Source organism: Amphiura filiformis, chromosome 10, assembly GCF_039555335.1.
Source record: "Amphiura filiformis chromosome 10, Afil_fr2py, whole genome shotgun sequence".
In the NCBI taxonomy this organism is placed as follows: domain Eukaryota; kingdom Metazoa; phylum Echinodermata; class Ophiuroidea; order Amphilepidida; family Amphiuridae; genus Amphiura; species Amphiura filiformis.
Window position 1 is genome coordinate 59,182,807 of NC_092637.1, and position 27,014 is coordinate 59,209,820.

A 27,014-nucleotide genomic window follows, 5' to 3' on the forward strand; every position below is an offset into this window, starting at 1 on the left:
GTCTTTGGGCATTATTGTCATAGCATACCAAAATCAACCTAAAACGCAGGTTTTTGGCCCTAAAAATTGGTCAAATATTAAAATTTAGTTAATTCCAACTAAAGGATAGAATTGTTTTAATCCCCCCAAAAATAGTAATGTATTTTAGTGGAGTTGGCAACTATGGTTGCAAACAAATCTGCACTCCTTGGACCCCCCTGCCCTTCCTATCACAGACCTATGTCATATGCATCAGGTATTGATGATGTCATGCATGGTACATGTCTCATTGAGCTATCAATTTGAAATCCATATACCCCTATGGAAGACATGACCTTAATCTTCCACACAGGCCAGTAGATTTCGAATGGAGTCACCCATTTAGGTAACCCTATTTGAAATTCACACTCCTTGTGTGGGAGATCAAGGTCATGTCTTCCATAGGGGTGTATGGATTTCAACTGGAATAGCTACACTTCAGGGTGTATATAAGAAGGACTTCTCCACTGGGTCATAATAACATGCATGCATGGTACAGCTATGAATGATATCAAATGATACCACCAGAAGAGTGGGATATGGTATGGAAGCATGCATGCATGGTACAGCTATGAATGATATCAAATGATACCACCAGAAGAGTGGGATATGGTATGGAAGCATGCATGCATGGTGCAGATGTACAACAACAACTGTGTGTCAACTATACCACATTCTCTCTCCCCGCTAATTCAGTGTATGTGCAGCTGGTTCTTGTGAAGATGAACTATCGCCATGGAAACTAATAAGTCACAGCAAACAAGAACAAAAAAGTGCAGAAATCAAAGAAGAAAGAAAACATAAATGGATGATGAGAGATAACAATTGGTAAGTTTTGTGATTAAGAAAGAATGCAAGTAACTGGTACACCTTAACTAGAACCCCTTAAAATAGGACCATTGGCAAAGGGCTTATATTAAACTTTACAGTATTTTTTTCTTGCATTACATGATTTGTCCTTCAAATTAGTATCCTGTGCAGTACACTCCATCTGTAGTTCCCCAAAAAGTTTCTTGACAAATAAATATCGCATCACCTTTGACGAAACTTACATTTTTTTAAAAAGTAATTCCATAATCAAAAGACCGCAAGCCCAAATGACCCATAGAATTGCCATCATACTTGCATAATTGTGTAATGTGAGAAAGGCATAACAGATATGTGACACTTTTTTATTTCAAATTTCAAACCAACCACGTAACCACCCCAAGGTCAAACATAAGCAATAAAGCATCATATTATTATAAGCTGAAACAAATCTAAACTGGTTTTATCTATGTAAGAGAAATAATGAGCACTATATTTAGCCCCTGGCCCTGCCACCCCCCCCCCCCCCAAAAAAAACCAGTTTGTTTCTCACACCTAGTAGGTGAACCCATTAGCACATAGTCCTACACACTGGGTGCACCTTTTTACAGGTTTTTTTTACTTATCAGAAAATATAAGAATACATAGCCCAAAACAAGGAAAAAGTATTCTAAAAATGCAGTACAAAAATCCTGCGTTGCACAGCTTACTAAATTAATGCATAGCACAGCTATTTTGCAAAATGGCACCTTTTTTAAAACACTTTAAGATGCCATCATTAAAATCTAACTACAAAGTAACAAATATTATCAAATGGATTGGATGCAAAAGTAGATTCAACCTGTTTCTAGTAATAATAATCACATGATTGGCAAAGGAAGAAACACATTTCCTTGGCAACAGAACTGCTGGATGTAGCTCATATATGCACAGATAACAATGGGCTATGCCAGTTGAAATCCATAAATGGATGAAATCCCCTATGGAAGATATGACCTGGCCTCCACACTGTGAGTGTGAAGTATAAATGAGGACCACACCTGCAATCCCCGAAATATGTCTTGAAACATTAAAGCGTTTTTAGGGGAAAATAAGTCCCCCCACTCCCCCGTGCAATGTTGAAACGTGCAAATGTGTTCAGCGTGTCTCCAAAGTGTCGCAACATTGAATGATGGGGGGGGGGGAAGGGAAAGTGTTAATTGATGGCCCAGCTTTCTTCTAATTCCAAATATTGAACATTTTTATCCACATTAAAAATACACTTTTGATTTCATTCATGATGCCTAAAGCGTTTCAAGGACATATTTCGGGGATTGTGGATGACTCCAAATCTACACCACCTATGTAGAAAATTAAGGTCATGACTTCCATAAGGGTTATATAGATTTCAAGTGGAATATCACCATGGGTGCAGGGGTATGATATCTGTGTGGACTGCTGCAGACTCAAGATTAAGGTATGCCACCTAGAAGCAGTGCTTTATTCTGTGTATAATGCACAATTCTCAAAAGAATCTCAGAAGAGTCAGAGAGCACTGGAAGTGTGATTTCTTACAACACACTGACTGTTTGCAAGCATAATGGTCAACATTTTTAGATTTTATTGATATGAATTCAATGACAACTGATAGCCAAGGAAGTTTACAACTTGCTTTGTGTGTTAGCATAACAGTTCACAAATAATTATATGATTCTCTACATGTTTAAAATAATGAAATATCTATCAAAAAGCTATAGAGGATGGTATGTAGAAATTAAAATGCTGGGGAGAAGTATATTGCAAAAGCATTTATTAGTGCACCACCTGAAACTGCTAATAACTACCCAATTAAACCACATGGCACACCAAACACAACAGTTGTCAGTTATGGTTGCACATCTATGCTGCAGTTTGAACAGTATCTTATTGCTATCCCTTTCTTAGTTACATCTGACAATTATGTAGCTATCATTTTGTCACTATTATCACATACTCCAAAATAAGATAGCATATGATGTGGCTGATTATTTATATCAACTGAGCAATGACAAAAGTGTTCTAGGTAATATTCATGTCTGCATATAGATTGATGCAAGTGGTAACACACCATAATAAAACTCTACTGCTGCCATATTTTGTGACAGTCAATTTATGATTTGTTTGTCTCTCTGATAAATTGAAACACAAACAAAAGCAAAGACATACATGTACACACAACAATACAAAATCAAAACATGAAACTATTTTTGTCTACACCCTGCTATGATTATACTACAGGAATCTGAAATCAATGAAATATTACAAGACATTTATTGTATGGTTAATAATTGAAGCTAAAACACAAACTTTTTCAAATAAATAGGAAAGAAAAGAACATCCCACTGTACAGTGGACACATTATGACTTTTCAGCTATTTTTGTAATATGCTGAACAATATAATCTAAAATATGCAAAGTATTTATGCACACGCTATATTATACATGTATAAATAAATTTTTAGGCAATTTTGACTTTCTATTTCATCAGGAACATGGAAGAGTACAAAAGAATAACATTTCTAAAAATGACCCAACTTTCTTTTAGTAAATTACAGTTCCCTGTTTTATCAAAGGCACCGTCAGCTCATACACATACGAAAAAAGCAATCGCAAAGCGAACCGCAGAGTGAAAAAGTATCAACTTCATATAGGTTTCATAAACATACTAGAAACCAAATTTGACAAAACCACTAGTGCCACTGTACAAATTAATGTTTCAATATTATAACACAGATTGTTAATAATGCAGAAAGAAAGAACAATTAGCAAAAACTTCAAAGTTGCCCTTCTATACTGGCCCACCTACAGCAATGGGTTGAAATAAAAGAATGACATGATTTGCTTGATAACATTTTGCTAACAGGTTGCATATTCTCAAAATATATATAGAAAGAATACAATGTGCAACAAAGCTCACCTTCTCATTCGGAAACTGTTGAGATGACCAACAACAAATAAGAGATAAAAACAAGACACAAGAAATGGATAGAAAGAAACAAGGAAGATCAAGAAGTGAAAAAGATTAAGAATGAGATAGATGGAGAATACAATTGATACGTTACACAAAAAGAAACGTGTATGTTCCTGTCTACGCAGCATGAATATATCCATAGCCAGACAACATTATGCAGCATTTAGGAAACATACTTGTTTCTGCTTTAGCCTGAAAACATAAAAAGCAAATAACAAGCTGACAAATAAATCTACTGGTCTGTGCATGTGTAATACTCTAGCCAGAAAATAACAATTCATCAAGTGGTACTAATTTCACAAAATTCATTTGGATTCAAGGTGATTGTTTGCCAAAATACCATCACAATTGACAGTTTCATGTTAGGCAAAATAAAAGTATGTCTAAAAGCTTTAATCCAATGCAGAATGCAGTTTCTTCCCCGACTCAAAACTCAAGCCAAATAACTTTCAAAACATACATTCTTAAAACACATTTTTACCAATATTTTTGTAAAACAAATGAAGGAAAAAATTACATTTTTAAACGTTTGTGGCAGTTCTGAGACATATTTTTGGGGTATTTGGCCTTATCAACAGTTTGTAAGACCATGCAGCCAATTTTAGCTGAGGAAACTGCACACACTTTATCCTAAACATGGCTTAGGGCTAAACAAAATTGTTTGATTGGCGTAACATTAAAAAACAATTTTTTTCCAAAAATAAGAAAAAAATCTAGGGTCGGCCTATTTTTAGGGTCGGTAGGGTTACACCAATCAAACAATTTTTTCAGGCCTTACCTGTAAATACAAATGTAAAAGTTATGATGTGTTACCATGACTGTATTATGTAACCAGGGTTAATCCCTGCTAGACCCGGTTTAGTGGTCTTTTTACAGGTTATACAGGTCTTGTTATGACTGGATTATGTAACCCGAGTTAATTCCTGTTGGACCCAGTTTTAGGGTATTTTTGCAGATACTATGGATGCAACCTGCTGGTTAGGCAAACACTCACTCTGAATCCAAATGTACATTCAGGAACGAGTATACTTCATATTGAAATCAAAATCAAAGCAATTTTGTCCCACTTCTCTTCAATAATCAAAGCACTCCCTTCTGAATCTAAAACAAGAGGTGTGAAATTTGCATTACAAAGACCAATTTCACAAAAGGATGCCAAACTTATCCCAGTTTCTCTGATACCTCACCGTAACTCTTTGGATGTTGGCTATAACAGTTGGCGTCGGTATTTGTAATGAATAGCAGTGGTTTGTGCAATCATCTTAAAAATACATAATAGTTGATAACATTACACAACGCATCACAAAAAGGAATACTTCCACTCCATCCTGTGCTTCAACAACATGTTTGTTTTTCAAACTTGACAATCTGATTAGGCTATATATCCCAATTGAAATTCATTTCACCCCCTATGGAAGACATGACCTTAAATCTCCCACACAGGGAGTGTGGATTTCAAATGTGGTTACCTGAATGGGAGATAAGATAATTTTTTTTCACAGGGGTGTATGAATTTCAACTGGAATATAGCCCATTTAATTGAGCCCATCTCACATTTACATCAATATATATATCAATATATAAAATAGACTCGTCTTGGCAAGTCTATTTGCATTGTTCCTCAAATAAATTAGATAAATCACCACACTTTTTTTGTATTTGTAATTGGCCCCAGCACTGCTCACAAGTCTCAAAAAAATTGAGTTGAGATTTGATGAGATCAGTGCTATTTGATGAAATCAGTGCTATTTATATATATCAAGAATACAATAACCCTCCCTTACACTCAGCAAGCTGTGTTTGAGTCAATACTTACTATTCTCCAGTTAGGTGTAGTGTGTAGGTGCTATTCCAAGGCTGGTGCTGCATTGTGTACTTCATGGCTAGGGATGCCTTGGATGACAGCAGATATGGACAAAACACTGGATCTAACAATATCAATGATATATTATATTACAATTGATCTAAGAGGTTTGGAGAAAGGACAAAGGGATTTGGACCTAAATCAGTGAGTTTCAAGAACAACTGCAAAAAATGTTGTTGATGAAAGAAGTGTACCACTGTACAAATATATCTTATTCTTAAACACTTGAGAATGTTCCTGCGATCTTATTGGTTCTTACCCGTGTGATATGACACGATATCACACGGTCAGCACGCATGCATCAACTCGACACGCATACTAGCTATTTGAACCAATCGGAGGCGATAGCAACAACGGGCTGATCGATTTTAAGCCCTAGGTAGTTTCTTGTAAAATGTAGGATTTAATTTGATTACAATTTGTAATACTTATGATATTTCTCTTTTGAATTGAAGTGTTTAAGAATGAGAATAAATGTATTGTTTTTAGCTGCTGTTGTGCATCTATCGTCACATATAACACGGGCGACAAAATAATGATGCCGCCCGTGTTATATGAGACGATAGATGCACTCCAGTGGCTAAAACCAATACCTTTATTCTCTAACTATAAAGAGGGAAATGTACATGAAAGGATCTGTCAGTTTGGATCCAAATATCACAAAATTCACATGGAAGATTGATGAATACATGAGAAGTGTTATAAACTATATTTGATTGAAATTAAGAATTGACTTCAAAAGTAATGAAAGGAAAGACGAAGATGATAAAAATCACAAGGGTATGGGATGGGATCACAGGGCATAACAAAATCCACAAGTTTGGTGTGGTTGATGATCAATATCCAGTTTAAATGTGTGGTGGGATGGGGAGTGTGTGTGTCAGGGGCCATAAGATGATAAATTAGCCATTTGGTATGGTGTCAATTGCCATAGACTGCATGGCACATATTCAGTGATTTTTCCTGTTTAGCTAGTAGGGGCCATGCAAAGAGCATGGATCCTGCTAATCATAACAAATGATTTTCATCATATTGGAGCCTCCTATAGGGCAAGAATATTGAGCTAAAGGTGCAACAAATGACTCAATTGCTTGATGGTGTCACATATTAGGCTATTTCAGTGGCAACCCATACAACACTGTGGAAGACATGACTTGAATCTCCCACATAGGGGTGTACTCCCGGCCTGTCTGGATGATTAAGGTCTATGTCTTCCATAGGATGGATTTCAATAGCCCATTTAAAGAATAAACAATGGCAATTTTAGTTTTTACTATTCTAGTGTACTGCATCTATTCAATTACCTGGGAAGTCTGTATATTCTGTTGGATAACAAGATAGTCTGAGTTTGATGTCATGCACCCTTAAGCACCCATCAGCTCCAATCACTACAGGCCTATCAGAAGCTGCCCAGTCAGCATCTATCACACGGTTGTGTTCTTTAGGAGTCTTTAATGAGCTTACTGCCTGCATCTATAAACCAAACATATTCAACCAGTCAATTTCAGGCATGTATATTCAACCATGCATGTGAACAATCATACTATATGCCACATGCTCATCCAATGCGCTGTTGCCAGTGTGTGATTGGTTGTGATGCGATATAATTCTCAACTAATTTCCGAAGATACATTTATTCTGTCTTCCATAGGGGGTAATATGGATTCCAACCGCACATGCAGGGTATTGTCTGCTAGTGCCAATCATATATTTGATTCACAACTACCTTTATGTCAATGAAAAATACACAAAATATTGTATAGTGTGTTTCATTTCAAGCTGAGAGTAGCGCCATGTTGGATGTTGTTGCAGTGCCAGTTTTGAATCGTGTACGCTAACCTAATCCAGCGGGCATATGCACACGCGTAGTAGAAGTGTGGTTTGACTCTACTAAATTAACAAAGGAAAACAGGAAAGGCAGGCTATAAAACAGCTTAAGAAGGATGACTCCATCATGGTTGCACTTGCAGACAAGGGCAAAGCAGCTGTACTTATGGATGAGGAGTATGAGAGCAAAATTAATGGTATGTTGAGTCCAAAACTTATGAAAAGCCTAATACTGTTGATCACACCCCTAGATACAAATCCAAGCTTGTGTCGATCCTTACTCAGCTGATAGAGATTACCTACTAACAGTACCACTTCTTATACCCCACTGCAGAAAATGTAACCACAAACCTGACAATACCTTGTACCCTATCATGGACTACACCAGGTCTATAGGATATAACACTTTCAGGGCACTCAAAGATATCCTTGTACCCTTAGTAACACCAAATTCCATACAAAGAATTCCTAGGACCATGCACAGGTTATGATAAAAGGAGAATGTGTTTGCCTCACACAATGTGGTTTTTAACAACATGCCCATCAAGAAGGCCCATGGCATCATAAGAAACAAGACTACTCCAGGGCACAAAGTTAAAGAAAAGATCATTGCTTGATGTGGATGATGTCATGGAACTTCTAGAATTTATCCTAACAACCACATACTTTACATTTAGGGCCCAAATTTTCCAACAAAAATTTGGCATGGCCATGTGAAGTCAGACAAGAATCCACTGATGGTTGATGAAACGTCCAGAAACGTAAGTTTTGTCTGGTCTTGATATGATCAAATTTCTTGATGATTTGTCCTTACGCTGGCAACGCAACCACGTAAATGCACTGATGGCACTCTCAACTTAAAACAAGGCACACTATAGTAAAATTTACCACTACAAGAAGATACATTTGTGAAAGTTGTCATTCATCCAAGTATAATTAAGAATAAAATTGACTGTCGATCTGGTGGCAATTGGTAATGTGACAAGAAATCAAAGACTCTGGCAATACCACTTTGTCACTAATTGCTGCCAGATCAAGTCGGTCTGAAGATGCACCATACCCACTCAAAAATATGAGTCCAATTGAATAGTTTTCGGATTCCAATTTAACACCACAACAAGATTAATTGTGACGTGTTCAATGACTGGGTGACTTACTTCTTTAGTATCCCAGATATCTATACCTTCATTCCACATTAATTGTGACATGTTCAATGAATGTGTGACTTACTTCTTTAGTATCCCAGATATCTATACCTTCATTCCACATAAACAGTAGCTTCATATTGCCTTTGCCAGGGGCAAATTTCACTTTCTTGATTGATGACCGATGAGTTGGATAGTTTCTGTAATTACAAACAAATAGATGGTGTGTATGATAGACACTGTCTTGGGGACAAAGTTCCCAGGCAAAGTGCTTGCTCAAAATCAAATGTAAATAGTCAATTTTTTAGTTGGGGTTTCATGGTCCAACCACAAAATAAGCAATACATTTTTTAGGTCTGTTGGGGTAAAATATGTATATCTTCAACACGAAAAATTTCAAATGATGGCTGGCTTTTCCTCCCAGCTTAAAACACTTATCCTTAGATTAATAAACTTTACTTTGAGGACTGCTAAACGGTTAAAAATAACAATTTGTAATAATTTGTCATAAAATTTGTTTTACAGCGCAAATTCAAAAAATTAAAATAATTTGATATCAGAAGATCATTCCTCCCTCACTTTACGCTGAACAAACTTGTCTTCTCTACAGATAACAGTGACACCTCCCAGGTCTGGATTGTGTCCTGTGTATCTGTTGTGTTCTGCAATAGCTGAGGTGTTACTCGCTGATTTGACAGTATGCTCTGAGTCTCTCACCCAGGCTATTTGCATAAAGAAGGAGACCAACCCCAACCTAAACAGGGACAGAGGGGCTGTGAGAACTTAATGATTTTCTATTCTGGCATGAGAATGGCTTTTTATAAATTCCATGTAAAAGCGTGTGAATTCTGCATTAAAAGTCCCAAAACAGGCTGAAAAAATAATAAAAAATGCGTAAATTTGGACAACAAAACTGCCTGAATTTAGGCAAAAACCTGGAATTCTCATGCCTGTCTATTCGATACCACCAAGATACAGATTGGTTAGAAGCTCAACTAGTCAACATTCAGCTACGGCCGTGTGTCCTGAACTCGCCACCCTTAGCGTTACATGACAAATATTATGAATTTTTACACCAACCGGGTTTCTAATTAGATTATCTCGACAATCATCAACCCTAAACTAGCAAAAGTATACATTTTTGGAAAGCTGATGGCATAAGCAATTCAAATATATACATTTCAACTCATTATACAGGGTGACCTGCAAGTTATACAGGGTGGAATAAAAAGATTTTGATAAAAATGGGTCACTCAATGCATTGCTTATTACCAACTTACTGTAATAAACTGGAAGTAAACAACATTCATTTGGTTAGAGGATATGGAGAGCCAACTGACTTTGGAAGAAACCAAAATCACAGCTGTTTGGTAATCTAGGAATATAGGGTGTCCCAAAGTATGTTGGATTTTTTTTTACAATTCAACATATTTTGAACCTAAACATTTCCCCCCTAACCCATACAGAAAAAATATGTCCTTATTTAGCAATAAAATGAGACCACAAGCATGACAATACCTTCTTGCTTGACAGAGATATCATCATTTGTTTTGAGTCGACTTTGGCAAAATGGTGGCGAGCTCAAGACACACGACCCTAGCACCTGCTGATGACGGAGAAGGGTTTCTATGAAATATACAGAACAAAAAAGTGCATGTTGAAGATATACTTGGTTTAAACTTTCACACATGTATACTACCAACGCGTATAAGAGTATTAATTCCAATGAGAATATGGTTGCCCTTGAGCAATTACATTGCATAAATTTCAACTAAATTTTCTTTCTTTGAACATCTTGTTATTTTTCTGCACTTTTTCCAGAGCACTTATGGACGCATTTGGCAGCTTTATGGGGGCAAATTTGGCCTCTGTGCCAAAATTGATTGTGATGTACTTTAATAAACTAATATAATCTGCAAAAAAATCAAGGCTTTAGTAGCTGTAGTTGTGACAAAATCCGAGATTTTGAATAAAACGTTTGAAATGAAGTTTAATTATTATGATGGAAATAACAGTCGAAGATGTACGCGATATTCATAACACAGTATGTACATGGTATGCGGGACAGTGATAACACATCAAAAGAACTGTTACATTCAACAGAGTGGCTCGCATTGGTGACATGTGCACTGGTATTACATAGTGATTTTGTTTGTATTGCCGCATCTGTTTGGCCAAAACTCGACAGTGAAGTACCCGACAGTGAAATCTAACATTTTTGGGATGAAAAAATACAATTTTTTACTAAAATGATACAATATGGCTTTAATTTGATCATGAGCTGTACAACTGATTCTTATACCATGTTGCTGATTGGCTCAATATCCTTGCTGTAGCCAATTAGCAGGTTGATGGGGCCAATACTGACCTTGATATTTTAGCCTTGAGATCCCAGATACTGAGATTTCCATCCACATCCCCTAACACTAGGGTCTCTCCTTTCCATGTGATGCATGTGATAGTCCCAAGACTTGTTTCTGATGGAAGCTTAGCACCCTCCTTTACTAGATTCCCTTCCACCCAGAAATGATGCAGGACACCGCTCTGTTCAGAGAAGACAAAGTGTTCTTTGGTAGCTACTGGCTGACCGGATTTGCCTTCATTGGGATCTGTTACAAGCAAGAAACATAGTGATGAGAGTATGCCACTGTTTCACCTTGCAGGCTCATCTTCTATACTTAATTATTATATACATCATTTTGTTCTCAAATCCAAACGTTGTTTTACCTAAATTCAATTCAAATAATTTACTTGCAAATGCAGAATTCCAGACAAGTCCAGGGAACTTTATCTTACCTAATATGTGTTGTGTGCTTCCAGACAAGTCCAGGGAACTTTGTCTTACCTAATATGTGTTGTGTGCTTCCAGACAAGTCCAGGGAACTTTGTCTTACCTAATATGTGTTGTGTGCTTCCAGACAAGTCCAGGGAACTTTGTCTTACCTAATATGTGTTGTGTGCTTCCAGACAAGTCCAGGGAACTTTGTCTTACCTAATATGTGTTGTGTGCTTCCAGACAAGTCCAGGGAACTTTATCTTACCTAATATGTGTTGTGTGCTTCCAGACAAGTCCAGGGAACTTTATCTTACCTAATATGTGTTGTGTGCTTCCAGACAAGTCCAGGGAACGTTGTCTTACCTAATATGTGTTGTGTGCTTCCAGACAAGTCCAGGGAACTTTGTCTTACCTAATATGTGTTGTGTGCTTCCAGACAAGTCCAGGGAACTTTATCTTACCTAATATGTGTTGTGTGCTTCCAGACAAGTCCAGGGAACTTTATCTTACCTAATATGTGTTGTGTGCTTCCAGACAAGTCCAGGGAACGTTGTCTTACCTAATATGTGTTGTGTGCTTCCAGACAAGTCCAGGGAACTTTATCTTACCTAATATGTGTTGTGTGCTTCCAGACAAGTCCAGGGAACGTTGTCTTACCTAATATGTGTTGTGTGCTTCCAGACAAGTCCAGGGAACTTTGTCGTAACTTATATGTGTTGTGTACTTCCAGACAAGTCCAGGGAACCTTGTCTTACCTAATATGTGTTGTGTGCTTCCAGACAAGTCCAGGGAACTTTATCTTACCTAATATGTGTTGTGTGCTTCCAGACAAGTCCAGGAAACTTTTGTCTTACCTAATATGTGTTGTGTGCTTCCAGACAAGTCCAGGGAACTTTGTCTTACCTAATATGTGTTGTGTGCTTCCAGACAAGTCCAGGGAACTTTGTCTTACCTAATATGTGTTGTGTGCTTCCAGACAAGTCCAGGGAACTTTGGCTCATTTCAGCAAGGGGTTGATGCGCAGATCTCTTCTTGTGTGATGGCGACCATTCCTGAATAGAATTTAAAAAATCCTAACATTGACACGAAATCATTCTTGTTCTTCTAGTAGTACTGGTTGATATCATACTATTTCATATAGTATTAATGGTTAAATCAGGATCAAATACTTCCTTACATTGTGGTGGCTGCACACTCTATTACATGCCCATAGATTGCAGCACAACAATTCTGCTACATTTTGAATATTTGAATTATCACAAACGCTTTTGTACAACTGTCGATCAAGCTGAAGTCCCTTGAGTGAAATAGTCTCCTCAGCAGCCAGTCTGATTCTGCTCTCCACACAAAGTCTGCCAATGACAACATATAGTGCCATTTCTGATTGGCTAAGAGGACAACTATGCAAAGGTTGAACTCCCGGCTGAATAACCAGCTGTGCGAGCAGCATCGAAAACCCACCAGTATAGCGTTTAGCACATTTGGATGATACATGTTCAAGAAGCCGATTCATTTAACCAATTGAAATGAAAGTCTTGTTTGAAGTATAGTGCTGGATGACATCATGGGAAAAGTGTTAGCCAATCAAAAAGCACATTTGGATGATACATGTTTAAGAAGCCGATTCATTTAACCAATTGAAATGAAAGTCTTGTTTAAAGTAGTGCTGGATGACATCATGGGAAAAGTGTTAGCCAATCAAAAAGAACTTATTTGTTATCATTGACAGACTGCTTGTGTGGAGGGAGCGGAACCAAACTGGCTGCTGTGGAAACTATGAGTGAAATACCAAGTCCAGCCATATCTCCTTGCCTAATTTGCATATAAGATCACACTGTTGGTGTTTGTACTGCTTACATCTTGAATTGTTCTGCTACCCCCTCCCAACGTTTATGGACTTACACACACTACTATAATCTAGCATGCTGTATACACATGTGTACAAGGACGTTTGTTGCTACGATTATAGATTATTGTAAATGCAATGACATAGCTACCAAACTTAGGTGATATGACATATAGTGCAATCATCTTTCAGAATTTATATTAACATCAGTGTTTCTTTAGATTTTTACCCAAATCTGTAGAGCTTCATCATAATTTTACTCAAATACAATGATCATGATGAAGCATGTTTTTCAAAGTTTGACTTTATTAAATGCTTTCAGCTTCCCTGCATGCATGCATAGCATTTTACCTACCAATGCAGTAACTACAGGAAAGTTAGCAGGCATTTCTCTCAGCACACTCAGTGATCTCAAGTCCCAGATCTCAAATGGTCTTTCTTTGAACATCACAACAAAATACTGTCTGTTGAGAGAAACAAACAAATATACTGGTGAATAAAGCAACATTGCAGCTATAACATTAATGAAATAAAGATGCTTACCTACCTACAATGACAACTAACCTTCCTCTTTCCTATAATCAATGTTATGAGCCAAATATCAGATTTCAACATTGATTGGTAGGATTAGGTAGAGGAGGGACAAGTTATATTACCCTCATCAACTCCTGCCAAAACTTGGGCCTGATATTGTAGATGTAGACGAATAATTTCCAGAACTATCTCTTGATGCAAATATATTTATAAGAGTATCTATTGGGTACTTTCACTCCTTTATTACTTGTAAGGCTTGCATTGGGGCCTCGTCAACTATGTAGGCCCTCATTTGGATAATTTATTTATTACTTACTTTTGATGTGAGACTTTGAGGGCCTCTATTGGTGCCTCTTCACCCTTGTGGGCCCTTAGTTGAGTTGTTTTGCCATTTTGTAGATCCAATAGTAGCAACTCATTGCGGGTGACACCACTGCTTGGTGGATTGGCATAGCTGAATGATAGGAAACTACATAAGCTCACCCACTCAATACCCCTGTCAATAAACAAATCAATATGACATCACACATCTACATACCCACATGCCCCATGGGTATGTGCTGCTGTGGTAATGTTTCAGAGCCAATTAGTGTTCCCTTGTCTTCAAATTTTCATTTGGATCACCCTGAAGCGTATCAGGGCGATCAGGGTGTATCATAATATGCCCAGTCAGATGACAAAAAACAGAAATTTCAGGTGACAAAGAAAATCAAAACAATATCACAAGTAAGCACTCTAACAACTATTCTACATAGAGCAATTTTGAATACCGATCTGCTGACAAGGTACTCAAGCATAGACTCTGCGATCGAACGATCATGACAATAAGTTTCACTTGCGATTTACTTCCAGGTCGCTAGCTTTGAATTCATGCGAAGATTTTACTTCCAGGTTTTACTGTGAGACATGCTGTATTTGGCATGGGTTTTCAGGACTTCAGTGGGTACTTGGTAGATTTCTTTCATTATTACAGGTGGGTGGTCAGTTTATTTCATCTTGTATTTTGAGCCTTGTACCAATCCAAAATAATGTGATTCCAAGATAGGGGTTAAATTGAACGAGCAATTTTGATATTGGAAGCAAAAAAATGTGTTTGACAACGACCCATAGAACAGTATGGGTAGTAACCACCATGGGGATGAGGCTATCACATTTTTCATTCATATCATCTAAATGGGACATATTTCAGACATAAAATTTCACTGGAATTATACTGAATATGGGCATTCTTCCGATGCCCAAATCTCCTTTTGCTAGGATAAAGTGGGGTGATGTTCATATGGTCACACCCCTTATTATGCAAGTATTTATTTGCAACCCACTGCAACAACTTTGAGACCGAGGGACTGTCTCCATTTAAATGTGAGGTTTCATATGTGTGTCCACAAGTGGACGCACCCCTACCTACGGCCGCCAGCAACTGCGGACATTGTATATTGACTGCGTTTAATTGCCAAACTGAGTACAAAAATAGCAGATTTTTTGCGTGTATAGCTGTGTGTGGTACACAGTACTAAATATGCCTACCAATGGAGGCCACTGTATTTAATAGTGGACATACCTCTACTGCAGATCTCTGCAATTTGAGGACAGTGATCGTTTGCATGTAGGTCCATTGTTTGAATGTGAGAAGTCTTGTGTGTATACTAACTACTCACCTTACAGTTGATGTATGGATATTATATTCCCGCCAGAGGGCACCTGTTGCCAAATTGAATACTTGCACCAAGCCTACAGATGTACCTGCATAGACATCACAAAAGAATAAAAAACAAATCAATAATTGATCAATCAATCAAAAAGAAATACACTTATAAAATGTGAACTTTAATACAAATACACAAAACAATCTTAGTCCATCACTCACACACACAGACACCCCCATTTTCACACCCTTAAGTGTAAGCACCAGCAACCAAGCACATCATCCCTGACTGAGATCTAACTATATCCAACCGTAGACAGACACATTTGATTTTTCTGTCACCTTTACCATGGACTTGGTTAAGTTTTTACCATCCATGTGGGGACTCACCCTACATCTGCAACTGTCATCAATTGTTATAAGACATTCTAATGCTGTTTTAGATCTAGAAATGCAATTAACTGTGGATATCAATAACCTTCCTTGATGGAACCATTACTTGTCTATAGTAAATGATGAAACCTGGCTTCTGATTATTCAAGTAGGATCAAACAAATGCAAAATATTACAATCCTAGGTACATTAGTTAATCACTAAGTAGATCAAACCGCACATTACCTATGCCAACCAGAGGTTTATGAATATGTAGATTCTTAGTCGTCAATGGGGGACATACTCTTATAACTGTTGGTGTTGCTGCTATTCCACTAGTGAAGCCAGTCAGCACAAACTTAAAGAGAATGCCCCGGTCTGGCTTCTGCACTCCAACTTCTCCTTTCAGTTCTGGCTGGCAAATCATGTCAGCCAAGGATGTCTTCATTGTGGGTTTCTGCACCTGATTGCTCAAACCTGACGAAGGTGGTGGAACTATCTCAAAATCATCATAGTTGTGTGAAAACCCAGGGGAGTAAAGCGGAGTAAGGACAACATGGCTCAAGCTGTTGCTGACCGTTGTTGAATGGTGTTCAACGGTCATCAAAGTCCAGATGAGGATGCGCCCATCGCTCATGATGAGGGCAGCATAGCGCTCTGTGGATGCGCAGCAGGCCAGCCCAAATGCCCGTACATGTTTAGTGACACGTAATGGGTCAGATTGACAGCGCAAATCGTAGATTACATCCTGTGGGTCGTTCCAGTAGAAATCTCCTGAAATTAAAAGTAGAAAATACTTAAATTAGCATTCCATATTCTTTCTAATTCTCATTTTAAATGTATGTTTTAACCTGGTATTTATGGAGTGAATGGTCTATGTAGGTGTGTGTGGTCTGTGGGGTAAGTTTAGTGGTTATGTGGGTGGGGGTGGGTAGGGGTGATGGTGCGTGTGTGTCACATTACTTCCAAGGACTCCAACATAACAATACACCGACACAACATACCGAGGACCTTGTGCTTAACAAGGCCCTTAGACACATTAAAAAATAGCGAAGTATTATACCCTACTGCCCCCCTGGGTGTTGGTGTGGATGTGTGGGCACAGTGGATAGGTTGTGGGTTGGGTGGGTTTGAAGGGCAGATCTGAGTGTTGTTGTGGATGTGTGAGGGGTGTGTGTGGTAGAAGTGGGGTGCGTTTGTAGCATCAGTGCATGGGTATGGGTATTGGTAAAATGTGATGTTGCACATCGTCATCATCCCTATATCTTTGTGTTAAAAATTGCCGTGATAGTACAGCGAATCCTCTCGTTTTTCAACAGCTATGCATCGCGATTTTGTTCGAGATAGGCCGAGCGACTCAGGCTAAGCATACCATGACTATCATATGAGATACCACAGCGTTTCTATATTCTACACATTATTACGATTTGTGCATGCTCTAGTACCCCATATGATGTTTCTATTACAAGAAAAAAATTTGTTTTCAGGTAAACCCAGGGTTTTGTTTCCAGTACACTCACTCAAAAAGCAGTACACTAATTAGCGGGGCCTTGCAGCTTGCTGTGGATATCTTTTACTGCATTTTTAATGTAAAAATTTGAAATCAATGTAAAAATTGATATATATTTAATTTTGAGAATGACAATTATACTTTATAGGTATAAAGGAACGCGTTTAGCCCATTTAGTTAAGTTCCAGGTGCACGTCCTATAACACAATGCATATGTAAACTTTCTTTATCTGTGTCAATAATAGAATATTGATTTCAACGGAGTATTGAGCTGTACGGAAAAAAATATTTATAATACAGGGTGTTGACACTGTGTGTCATCAATCAAGTGAGTGGGATGTCAGGAATATTGATTTTGAGACATAGCCAATAAATACAACTTCCTTTGTTCTCTATTGTACAGAGCAACACTAAAATGGCCTTATCTCCGCAACTGTAAGTCTATCTAAATTATAATGGGGTTTTCAGCACACTACAGCTCTGAGAATGGCTCATGTAATGAAATTGAAAAGTGAATTTTGACTTTGATATAAAATTGGATCGGTTGAGCCCATATTTTTTGGTCGAGCTATGAGTTTTAAAATATTGGACGAGACGTAGTCGAGTCCAATATTTTACAACTCATAGCGAGACCAATAAATATTAGGCGTAAAGCATCAATTTTATCATTATTATGTTTTGGATCCAATATTATCACAACTTGGATCCATCAAAACATAATAATGATCGACATCGGACTCATTTAGCTTGATCGCATCACAAATGTTCTCTATATCTAATGTATGATGTTTTCTTACCATGGAGGCCAATAAAGCTTTGGTCAACTGGAGTAGTAGCAGCAGAAGGTGTGGATGCCACTATGAGTGCCTTGCGTCGTACACGCACACTTATACTACCATTCTCGTGCAGACACATTAGAACATCACGCTGCCTAACAAATTTAAATCATTCAACATATCAGTTAGTGTTTTAGGCATCAAGCATACTGTGACTGGCAAGCAACTGCAGGATGTAACTGGGCACCTATAAGTTACCCTTAATAATACTTTGCAGTAAACCTTTGGCGAGCGCGTACTACTGTGATGTGGCAAAGTCACGAGTTAGCAACGCATATGTTGCAAAGTTCATTCATACACTTCCACTCGGCAACAGCAGATCAATCGGAGACAAGTGTGTTTCAACGCAGTAAATATGTGAAAGGGCGAAGGTTTACTGCAAAATATTATAGGTTGAGTGCTATGGCTGCATTTAAGTAACAAGATGTAACTGGGCAAGTTACCCCATTAGGTTGAGTGCTATGGCTGCATTCAAGTAACAAGATGTAACTGGGCAAGTTACCCCATTAGGTTGAGTGCTATGGCTGCATTCAAGTAACAAGATGTAACTGGGCAAGTTACCCCATTAGGTTGAGTGCTATGGCTGCATTCAAGTAACAAGATGTAACTGGGCAAGTTACCCCATTAGGTTGAGTGCTATGGCTGCATTCAAGTAACAAGATGTAACTGGGCAAGTTACCCCATTAGGTTGAGTGCTATGGCTGCATTCAAGTAACAAGATGTAACTGGGCAAGTTACCCCATTGCAACAGGTGCCATGTTTTTAGCTTTGTTTCTTTATTGTGATATTTGGTCATTTGCTATAACCAGAAAATGCTAGCCCACAATTTGCTACTGCCCTTGCAAAGACAAAATTAACATAAACCATTAAAATATATATACTGGCAAAACATGTGAGCCCCTACTTACTTGCATGGATAGACCTGCTGGAATGGAGAGCCACTTCTTTCCATTGGTATAGTGCCAACAGTCTGGTGTATATTAAGGTCCAGGATGAGGATTTCTCTTGGGTACACTAGCAAGATATGATTACGTCTGGACTGTAGGTAGCACAGTTGTAGACATTCATTGAGAGCCATGCTTGGGTCTGGCTCCTCCCCAGTAGCAGACCTAAAAGCAGATGGTTGCAAAAATACATGCAGGCATAATATCAAACTTGAAATTCTGCATTATATTGGTACTTTGTGATGTCTTGTATATTTTTATACTCACTGTCATTATTAGCCATTCATCATAATACCTAAAATCACATGTTGCATAGCTGGGAGATTTTGATATCCTTTGTATTTGCTTATTTTTCCCCAGACTTAAAATTGCAGGCTTTTGTCAAAATCAAACATATCATGTCACATTTATTGTCAGGATTAGAATGGGTATTTAAAGGGAAATAGCAGTACTGGAGGACTCGAATCCAGAACTTGGACTTGAATAATCCAGACTCGAGCCCTTTTTTAAGGACTTGGACTTGGTTGAGCAAGACCTGGACTCGCACTCGGGCAGTTGGGACTCGGCTCCCGGACTCGGGAGTCCTCGAGTCTGGCAAAATGTGGCCTTTTTAGGTCTTTTAATCCTCATTTATTTACCATAATAAATTGTTGCATTCAGTTTCTGAATTCAGTAGTCATTAATATTGAGATTAAATTCTTTTAAAAATTTTCCTTTAAGGCGTCACAATATTTTGTGCGTAATTATAGAAGGCCAGGGGATTCAATCTATCATTATACAAAATTATAGGAATAAAAATTGTAGCCATATAGCCCTTCAATTAATGCAGGGAGTGTTAGGCTACCTGTATGGGTGACTCCATTTTAAATACACACCCCATGTGAAGGAGATTAAGGTCATGTCCTCTCTAGGGGGTGTATGGATTTGAAATGGAATAGCCCAATTAAGATTACCAGTTAAATTGGACTTAGTATTACGGTTAGGCCACAATATACATAACAGTATGATACAAAATTGGATCAATTGAGCCCATATTTACTGGTCGAGCTATGACTTTAAAAAAATTGGACGAGACACAGTCAAATCCAATATTTTAAAACTCATAGCGAGACCAATACATATTGGGCGTAAAGCATCCAATTTTATCATTATTATGTGTTGGATCCAATATTTTCACACACTTGGATTCATCAAAACATAATAATGAAAATTATTGCCTGATTTTCACATCCTACTGAACAAAAAATTGATATGATTTAATTTTGACCTATAAATCATGTGTTTCAATGGTTTGTTTATTTATATCATGGATTCCATTTGAAATAAATACATAAACAAGGCGGTTCTCGAACCACGAGTCTCGCCTGCTTTCGCGATCGCCTGCTTTTACGATTACTTTTGGTAGAAGTAAATGAACCTGCAACAACCCATGGCGATTTGCCTGTTCAATTTGAGCTTGATTGGACCAATATTGGAATTTGACCTTTGATCCCTAAATTTTGGTGGGTCTCGGCTGGGCACAATTACCTGGCTGATGGTGACTGTACCCACCAAGTCTCATGCCCATCTGACAATTGTTACTAATTTGACCTCAGATGACCCCTACTGACCCCAAAATGACCTTCCAAAAATTGGGCTCTAAATGTTGACTGTACCAATCAAGTTTCATGCCCATACAACAGTTTTAGTCATTTGACTTCAGATGACCTCTGAGTGACCTCAGATGACCTTGCAATGACTGTCCAAAAATTTGGCTCTAAATGATGACTGTACCCACCAAGTTTCATGCCCCTGTGACAGTTTTTAGAAATTTGACCACAGATGACCCATGGGTGACCTCAGATGTCCCTGAAATGACCTTCCAAAAATTTGACTTTAAATGTTGACTGTAACCACCAAGTTTCATGCCCATACAACACTTTTTGGTAATTTGACCTCAGATGACCCCTGGGTGACCCCAAAATGCCCTTCCAAAAATTTGACTCTTAATGTTGACAGTGACCACTAAGTGTCATGCCCATACGACAGTTTTTAGTAATGTGACCTCAGATGACCCCTGAGTGACCTTGGATGACCCCGAAATGACTTTCCAAAAACATGCCTCTAAATGTTGACTGTACCCACCAAGTTTCATGCCCATATAACAGTTTTAAGTAATTTGACCTCAGATGACTCCTGGGTGACCTTGGATGACCCAAAAATGACCTTCCAAAAATTTGGCTCTAAATTTTGACTGTACCCACCAAGTTTCATGCCCATACGACAGTTTTAGTAATTTGACCTCAGATGACCCCTGGGTGACCCCGAAATGCCCTTCCAAAAATTTGACTCTTAATGTTGACTGTAACCACCAGGTGTCATGCCCATACGACCTTGGATAACCCCTAAATTACCGTCTGAAACTTTGACTCTAAATGTTCAACTGTACCCACCAAGTTTCATACCCATATGACAGTTTTTAGTAATGTGACCTCAGATGACCCCTGTGTGACCTTGGATGGCCCCCGAAATTACCTTCCGAAACTTTGACTCTAAATGTTGACTGTACCCACCAAGTTTCATGCCCATACGACGGATTTTAGTAATTTGACCTCAGATGACCCTTGGGTGACCTCAGATGAACCCGAAATAACCTTCCGAAAATTTTACTCGAAATGTTGACTGTACCCACCAAGTTTCATGCCCATACGACAGTTTTAGTAATTTGACCTCAGATGACCCCTGGGTGACCTCGGATGACCCGAAATAATCTTCCTAACATTTGACTCTAAATGTTGACTGTACCCACCAAGTTTCATGCCCATACGACAGTTTTAGTAATTTGACCTCAGATGACCCTGGGTGACCTCGGATGACCCCAAATAATCTTCCGAACATTTGACTCTAAATGTGGACTGTACCCACCAAGTTTCATGCCCATACGACAGCTTTTAGTAGTTTGACCTTAGATGACCCCTGGGTGACCTCGGATGACCCCGAAATAATCTTCCGAACATTTGACTCTAAATGTTGATTGTACCCACCAAGTTTCATGCCCATACGACAGTTTTTAGTAATTTGACCTCAGATGACCCCTGGTGACCTCAGATGACCCCGAAATAATCTTCCGAACATTTGACTCTAAATGTTGATTGTACCCACCAAGTTTCATGCCCATATGACAGTTTTTAGTAATTTGACCTTAGATGAACCCTGGGTGACCTCGGATGACCCCGAAATAATCTTCTGAACATTTGACATAAAAACCCGTTTTAGACATTTTTTTGAAAAAATGCTTCCTTCACCCTAAAAAGGTGGTTTTAAATGTTCAGTTTCCTATCCTTTTGTACATGAGAGACATTCTTCAAAGTCTTTTTTTGGCCTATTAACTTGGCCTACATGACCAAAAATGATATATATAATGCGCAATATAAAAACAATATTTCATTAAATTTTTGACCCCCCCCCCCTCAACTTCGAGTGTGTGGGAGGGGGCCACATGGGGGGGGGGGTACTAGTGTGCATGAAGACTACATTGTATGATAGACCATTTTTGACATAAAAACCTGTTTTAAACATTTTTTTTTAAAAAATGCTTCCTTCACCCTAAAAAGGTGGTTTTAAATGTTCAGTTTCCTATACTTTTGTACATGAGAGACATTCTTCAAAGTCTTTTTTGGCCTAATAACTTGGCCTACATGACCTAAATTGATATATGTAATGCATAATATAAAAACAATATTTCATTAAATTTTTGACCCCCCCCCCTCAACTTTGAGTGTGTGGGAGGGGCACTAGTGTGCATCCTCTGGTCATACTACCCCCTACCACATTATGTTGACCGTACCCACCAAGTTTCGTGCCCATACGACAGTTTTTAGTCATTTGACCTCAGATGACCCCTGGATGACCTTGGGTGACCTTGATGCACTAACCAATACAAACTTGTTCTGTCTGGGGTGAAGATGCACCCACCCACCAAGTTTGAAGAACGTATGCACCCCCTAGTCTCCGAGAAAATAGGTTTTTGCATTTTATGCATAAATTATGCAAATTAGGTACTTAATTACCATATTTTGCGCTGAAAATCGAATCGGGTTGAGATCCTCTGGTCATACTACCCCCACCACGTTTCATCATCATAGGGCTTAGGGATCTTACGAATCCCCCAGATACAGCTCCACATGGCGGATTTCTTCAAATTTCCAACCATATTTGTAGAATCGTTCCGCATAAATTATGCAAATTAACAACTAAATGCGCATACTTTTCGCCGAAAAACTAATCAGGTGATCAGCAGATGTGTATCATAGCTGCCATCAGGTTTCGTTACCATGCGCCTGACGGATCTTGAGATAGTCTGTCCACAAACTCCGCTATCAATTTGCGCTGATTTTCGCATAAATTATGCAAATTAGCTATGTCAATTTGCATATTTTTCACCGAAAACATACGTATACGGAGCAAACTTGGATACCCTTCCTCCCACCAAGTAGCGTCGCCGTAAGTCTTACGGTTCCCCAGATACAGCTCCGGACGGACACACATACATCCACACACACCCCCCCCCCCACCCCCATCCACACGGACAGACAGAAATAGTGATTACTAAGTCCCATCCTGAACAAAGTTCAGGCGAGACAAAAACATGCCTTCATCTCCCTCACAGGAGTGTAGATTTCACATGGAGCCACCCATGCAGATAACCTCATTTGAAATGTTCACCCTTTGTGTGGAAGATATAACAAAGGGTCCCTACTTTACTTCACACTATCTATGGATCAACTTCTCTTTTCAACTCATGTTTACATAGTGAAAATGCCGAACAAATTCTCAAATTTCTAAACTTGTAAAAATTCTAATTTAATCTACAGGCAACAGTGTGTGGGTAACATTGATATAGTTACATAGTTGACCAGGAAATACTTTTATTATAGAAAAATCATCTTCTATATGTCAACAATGAAATGTTGCATTCATTTTGTGGGAGGGAGTCTTACCCTTTTTGTTTGCTGTCTCCAACCAATAGTCTAACCCTTCTCAATGCTGTCCTAGCTGGTCTGATAGAATTCTTGTCACTGGTAGGTGTTGTAGCAGGAGTATTAGCACCCAGATTGTTGCTACTAGATGATGGACTGGGTGCATTGGGAGTTGTTATGTAAAACTTGCGCCCATTGCTAGATGGTGCTTTACTGATGCTGAAATCACTCAGGAACAGAATACAGTCAGTTCCTAATACTGTTGGAATGAATTACACACCATATATATAATGTAGTAATGAGGTTTGTGAGACTGAAAGCAAAATGTACATCTGCTATATAATAAGTCAGTGGTAAAGACACTAGTTTGCATCAGATGTCCCCACTGTCTGTGATTGGTCAATAGCACATACAAGGGAATTTGATTCATCTGGTGCCTTCCTTGAATGTAAAGAATCACAGAAAATGGTGAACGATACATCGGTACTTTTACAAGTCAACAAGAAACTTCTCTCTTAAATTCTCTAACCAACACATCATGCCCTCTACAGCAGTTCCTGTCAGATGTAATGGGTTGCCATTCTGGTGAAACCACTAGTGTAGCGGTGAAACATCACTTAATTGTAAGTTTAACATCTTCATTGTTTTCAAAAAGAACAAAAGTAGTCAGTTGAAATTAACATTCCAATTGAACTTTTTCAAAACAAAAAAGTTTTCTAGGAATTGTTGACAGCAAAGAAAGTTAGCTAGTACTGAAGCCTAACTTTTGAGATGGTTTGCATGTTTTAAAAAAAATGAAAAGCTGCTCATAGGGCATGTTTTTTTTCACTCCGTTCAGAATTTCAATCATCACAACAAATTGTATAAAACAAACAATATCGTACAGTGGAAATTTCAATTGAATGAACACAGCCTGCCATAGCATGACAATTTTTTGCTTACACTGTGTGATGTACTTATTGTATGCTCGTGTGTGGGGGTGTGCGTGCATAACGCGGAAGTGAATCCAAACAGCCAACGCACTCGTGATTGGTTAGTATTGTATCCAAGGTCATGTAATCGCATTGTAGTTTGAAATACGCGAAATACGGTTGGATTCAATTCAATTGAAATTCCTAGTAGTTTGATTGACTGGTGGCGTCAGATGTGAACCAGTTTCTTTTAACTTTTTTTTTCTTCATCAAAACTGAGATTTTGGTATCAGAAAGCAGGTAGTATTTTTCTCATTACCCCATTAAAATTTAAAGGTCTCATATGGAGGATTTTTCACCGACGGAAAATGAAAGGATTTGCTTCAGAAATTAATGATGAACAGACTGGAGTATGATTTATAATCATTTTTACTGTTTAAAATATCATTTTTTGCAATAAAATACATGCCCTTCTGAGCCCGACTTTTGAAACGATCGAGTCTGCTGGCGCAGAGCCAACATGACCTGTGACGTCATAATGGGTACTGTCAGATCAACAATAAACAACAACACCGATCGCACGCGTTTTTGACAACAGAATGGGATAGCGCAAAATGTTAGCCCATGTCACAAAATGTATAATAAATTAGTATAATTAATTAGTAGTTTATTTGGGCATTTAAAAAAATGGTCCGGGGACTTTGTGTGTGCTTTATTTATGGAAATCCTTTCTGGTTTGTCAGACCGCGCGCCGTCCAGGTCCGTCAGCCGGCGAACGAGACACACAGCTGACAGCGGGGCTGACAGGTCAAAGCCAAAGTCTCGACAAAGTGGAAATGTCATTCCTTGCTTGTAAATATGGCTTCAAGTGTCACTACTTCCGATAATATTTTGAACAGATTTTAATATCTATGTAAATTATTGTTTCGGGAACAAAATGTGGTATTACGTACATTCTGAGAGTGAATATTTAGGACGAAATTCAGGTTTTTCTCGTTTCATTTCACGTAGTCATTTTGAATCTGTCGTATTCACAGTGCAGTGCATGCAGCGCAGCGCGAGTGGTGCTGAAGTGTCACGACATGAGGAATTTGAACAGAATTGTTCGCTTTGTTTACTCCTAGACCAAATATAGGGGGACTAAAAATTTTTAACACCCAAAATTATTAAGGGCTGGTGACTCAAAATTTTCGTCCGATGCGAGTGCATTCTTTTAATTTAACAATCAAATATGCAAAAAATCTTTCGTTATATTATGCAAAATTTTTGTGTGCTCCGCACACCTTCTTCACACACACGATCAATTTGAACGTGCTCCGCACACTTACTTAGCTCTTAAAATTTTGGTGTGCTCCTCGCCTTTGTTCTGCGTAGTAGGTGGAAGAGGGGATCGTAAAAATTTTCAACCCAAGATAGGGGGGGTCGTAAAAAAATTTTTCCCCACAATAGGGGGTCATAAAAAATTACTCCGGTCACCTACATATTCATGACCCCCCTGCCGAAGAAAATGACATCCCCCTAAGGCCTAAAACATAATATTGTTTAATGGGCGTAACCTGAATGACCCTAAAAAATAAAAAATACGCAATTTACAGATTTGCCTTTAAGGGGGGGGGGCAAACTGGATGGGGGGGCAAGAAAAATATTGGGGGGGGAATGCCCTTCCACCCCCACCCCCGTAGCGGTTGAAATGCGCATGAAATGGGTTATCTGTAACAAATTTATTGTACTTTGTCTGCATTAACTATGAAGGGGACATAATATTTCAAATTGCAACAAAATTGTGAATTGAATGTAATTTCTTATATTAGGGGTAGGCCTATAATTTGAGACTAGTGAAATTTAAAAAAAATTGACCTTGTGTATGATTTTTTATGTGACCTATTTGATGTTTTAACCCAAGAACTAAGAACCAGAGAACACAATAATTGACTTAATTATTTCTAGCGATGAGAGTTAGGACCATTTTTGAGTCTTGGTCCCATTCTGACCTTCGACCTCTTCTGGGAAGCATTTAGGAAAATATAAAAGA

The 27,014-nt window shown here is 38.4% G+C and overlaps 1 protein-coding gene across 2 annotated transcripts in view; it reads right to left on the reverse strand.

Annotated features, from left to right (window-relative positions):
* LOC140163084 (WD repeat-containing protein 11-like) overlaps positions 1–27,014 on the reverse strand; it is a gene marked incomplete at its 5' end in the record, with an annotated part of 58,952 nt that overhangs the window by 23,965 nt on the left and 7,973 nt on the right. Inside the window, 13 exon segments of one of the 2 annotated variants that reach the window (XM_072186455.1) lie at positions 3,761–3,775; positions 5,631–5,742; positions 6,983–7,151; positions 8,736–8,850; positions 11,019–11,259; positions 12,379–12,478; positions 13,628–13,736; positions 14,123–14,302; positions 15,465–15,549; positions 16,070–16,597; positions 18,131–18,264; positions 19,078–19,278; positions 24,093–24,330. In XM_072186455.1, coding sequence (XP_072042556.1) covers positions 3,761–3,775; positions 5,631–5,742; positions 6,983–7,151; positions 8,736–8,850; positions 11,019–11,259; positions 12,379–12,478; positions 13,628–13,736; positions 14,123–14,302; positions 15,465–15,549; positions 16,070–16,597; positions 18,131–18,264; positions 19,078–19,278; positions 24,093–24,330 — 2,227 coding nt within the window. 2 annotated transcript variants of the gene reach the window in all.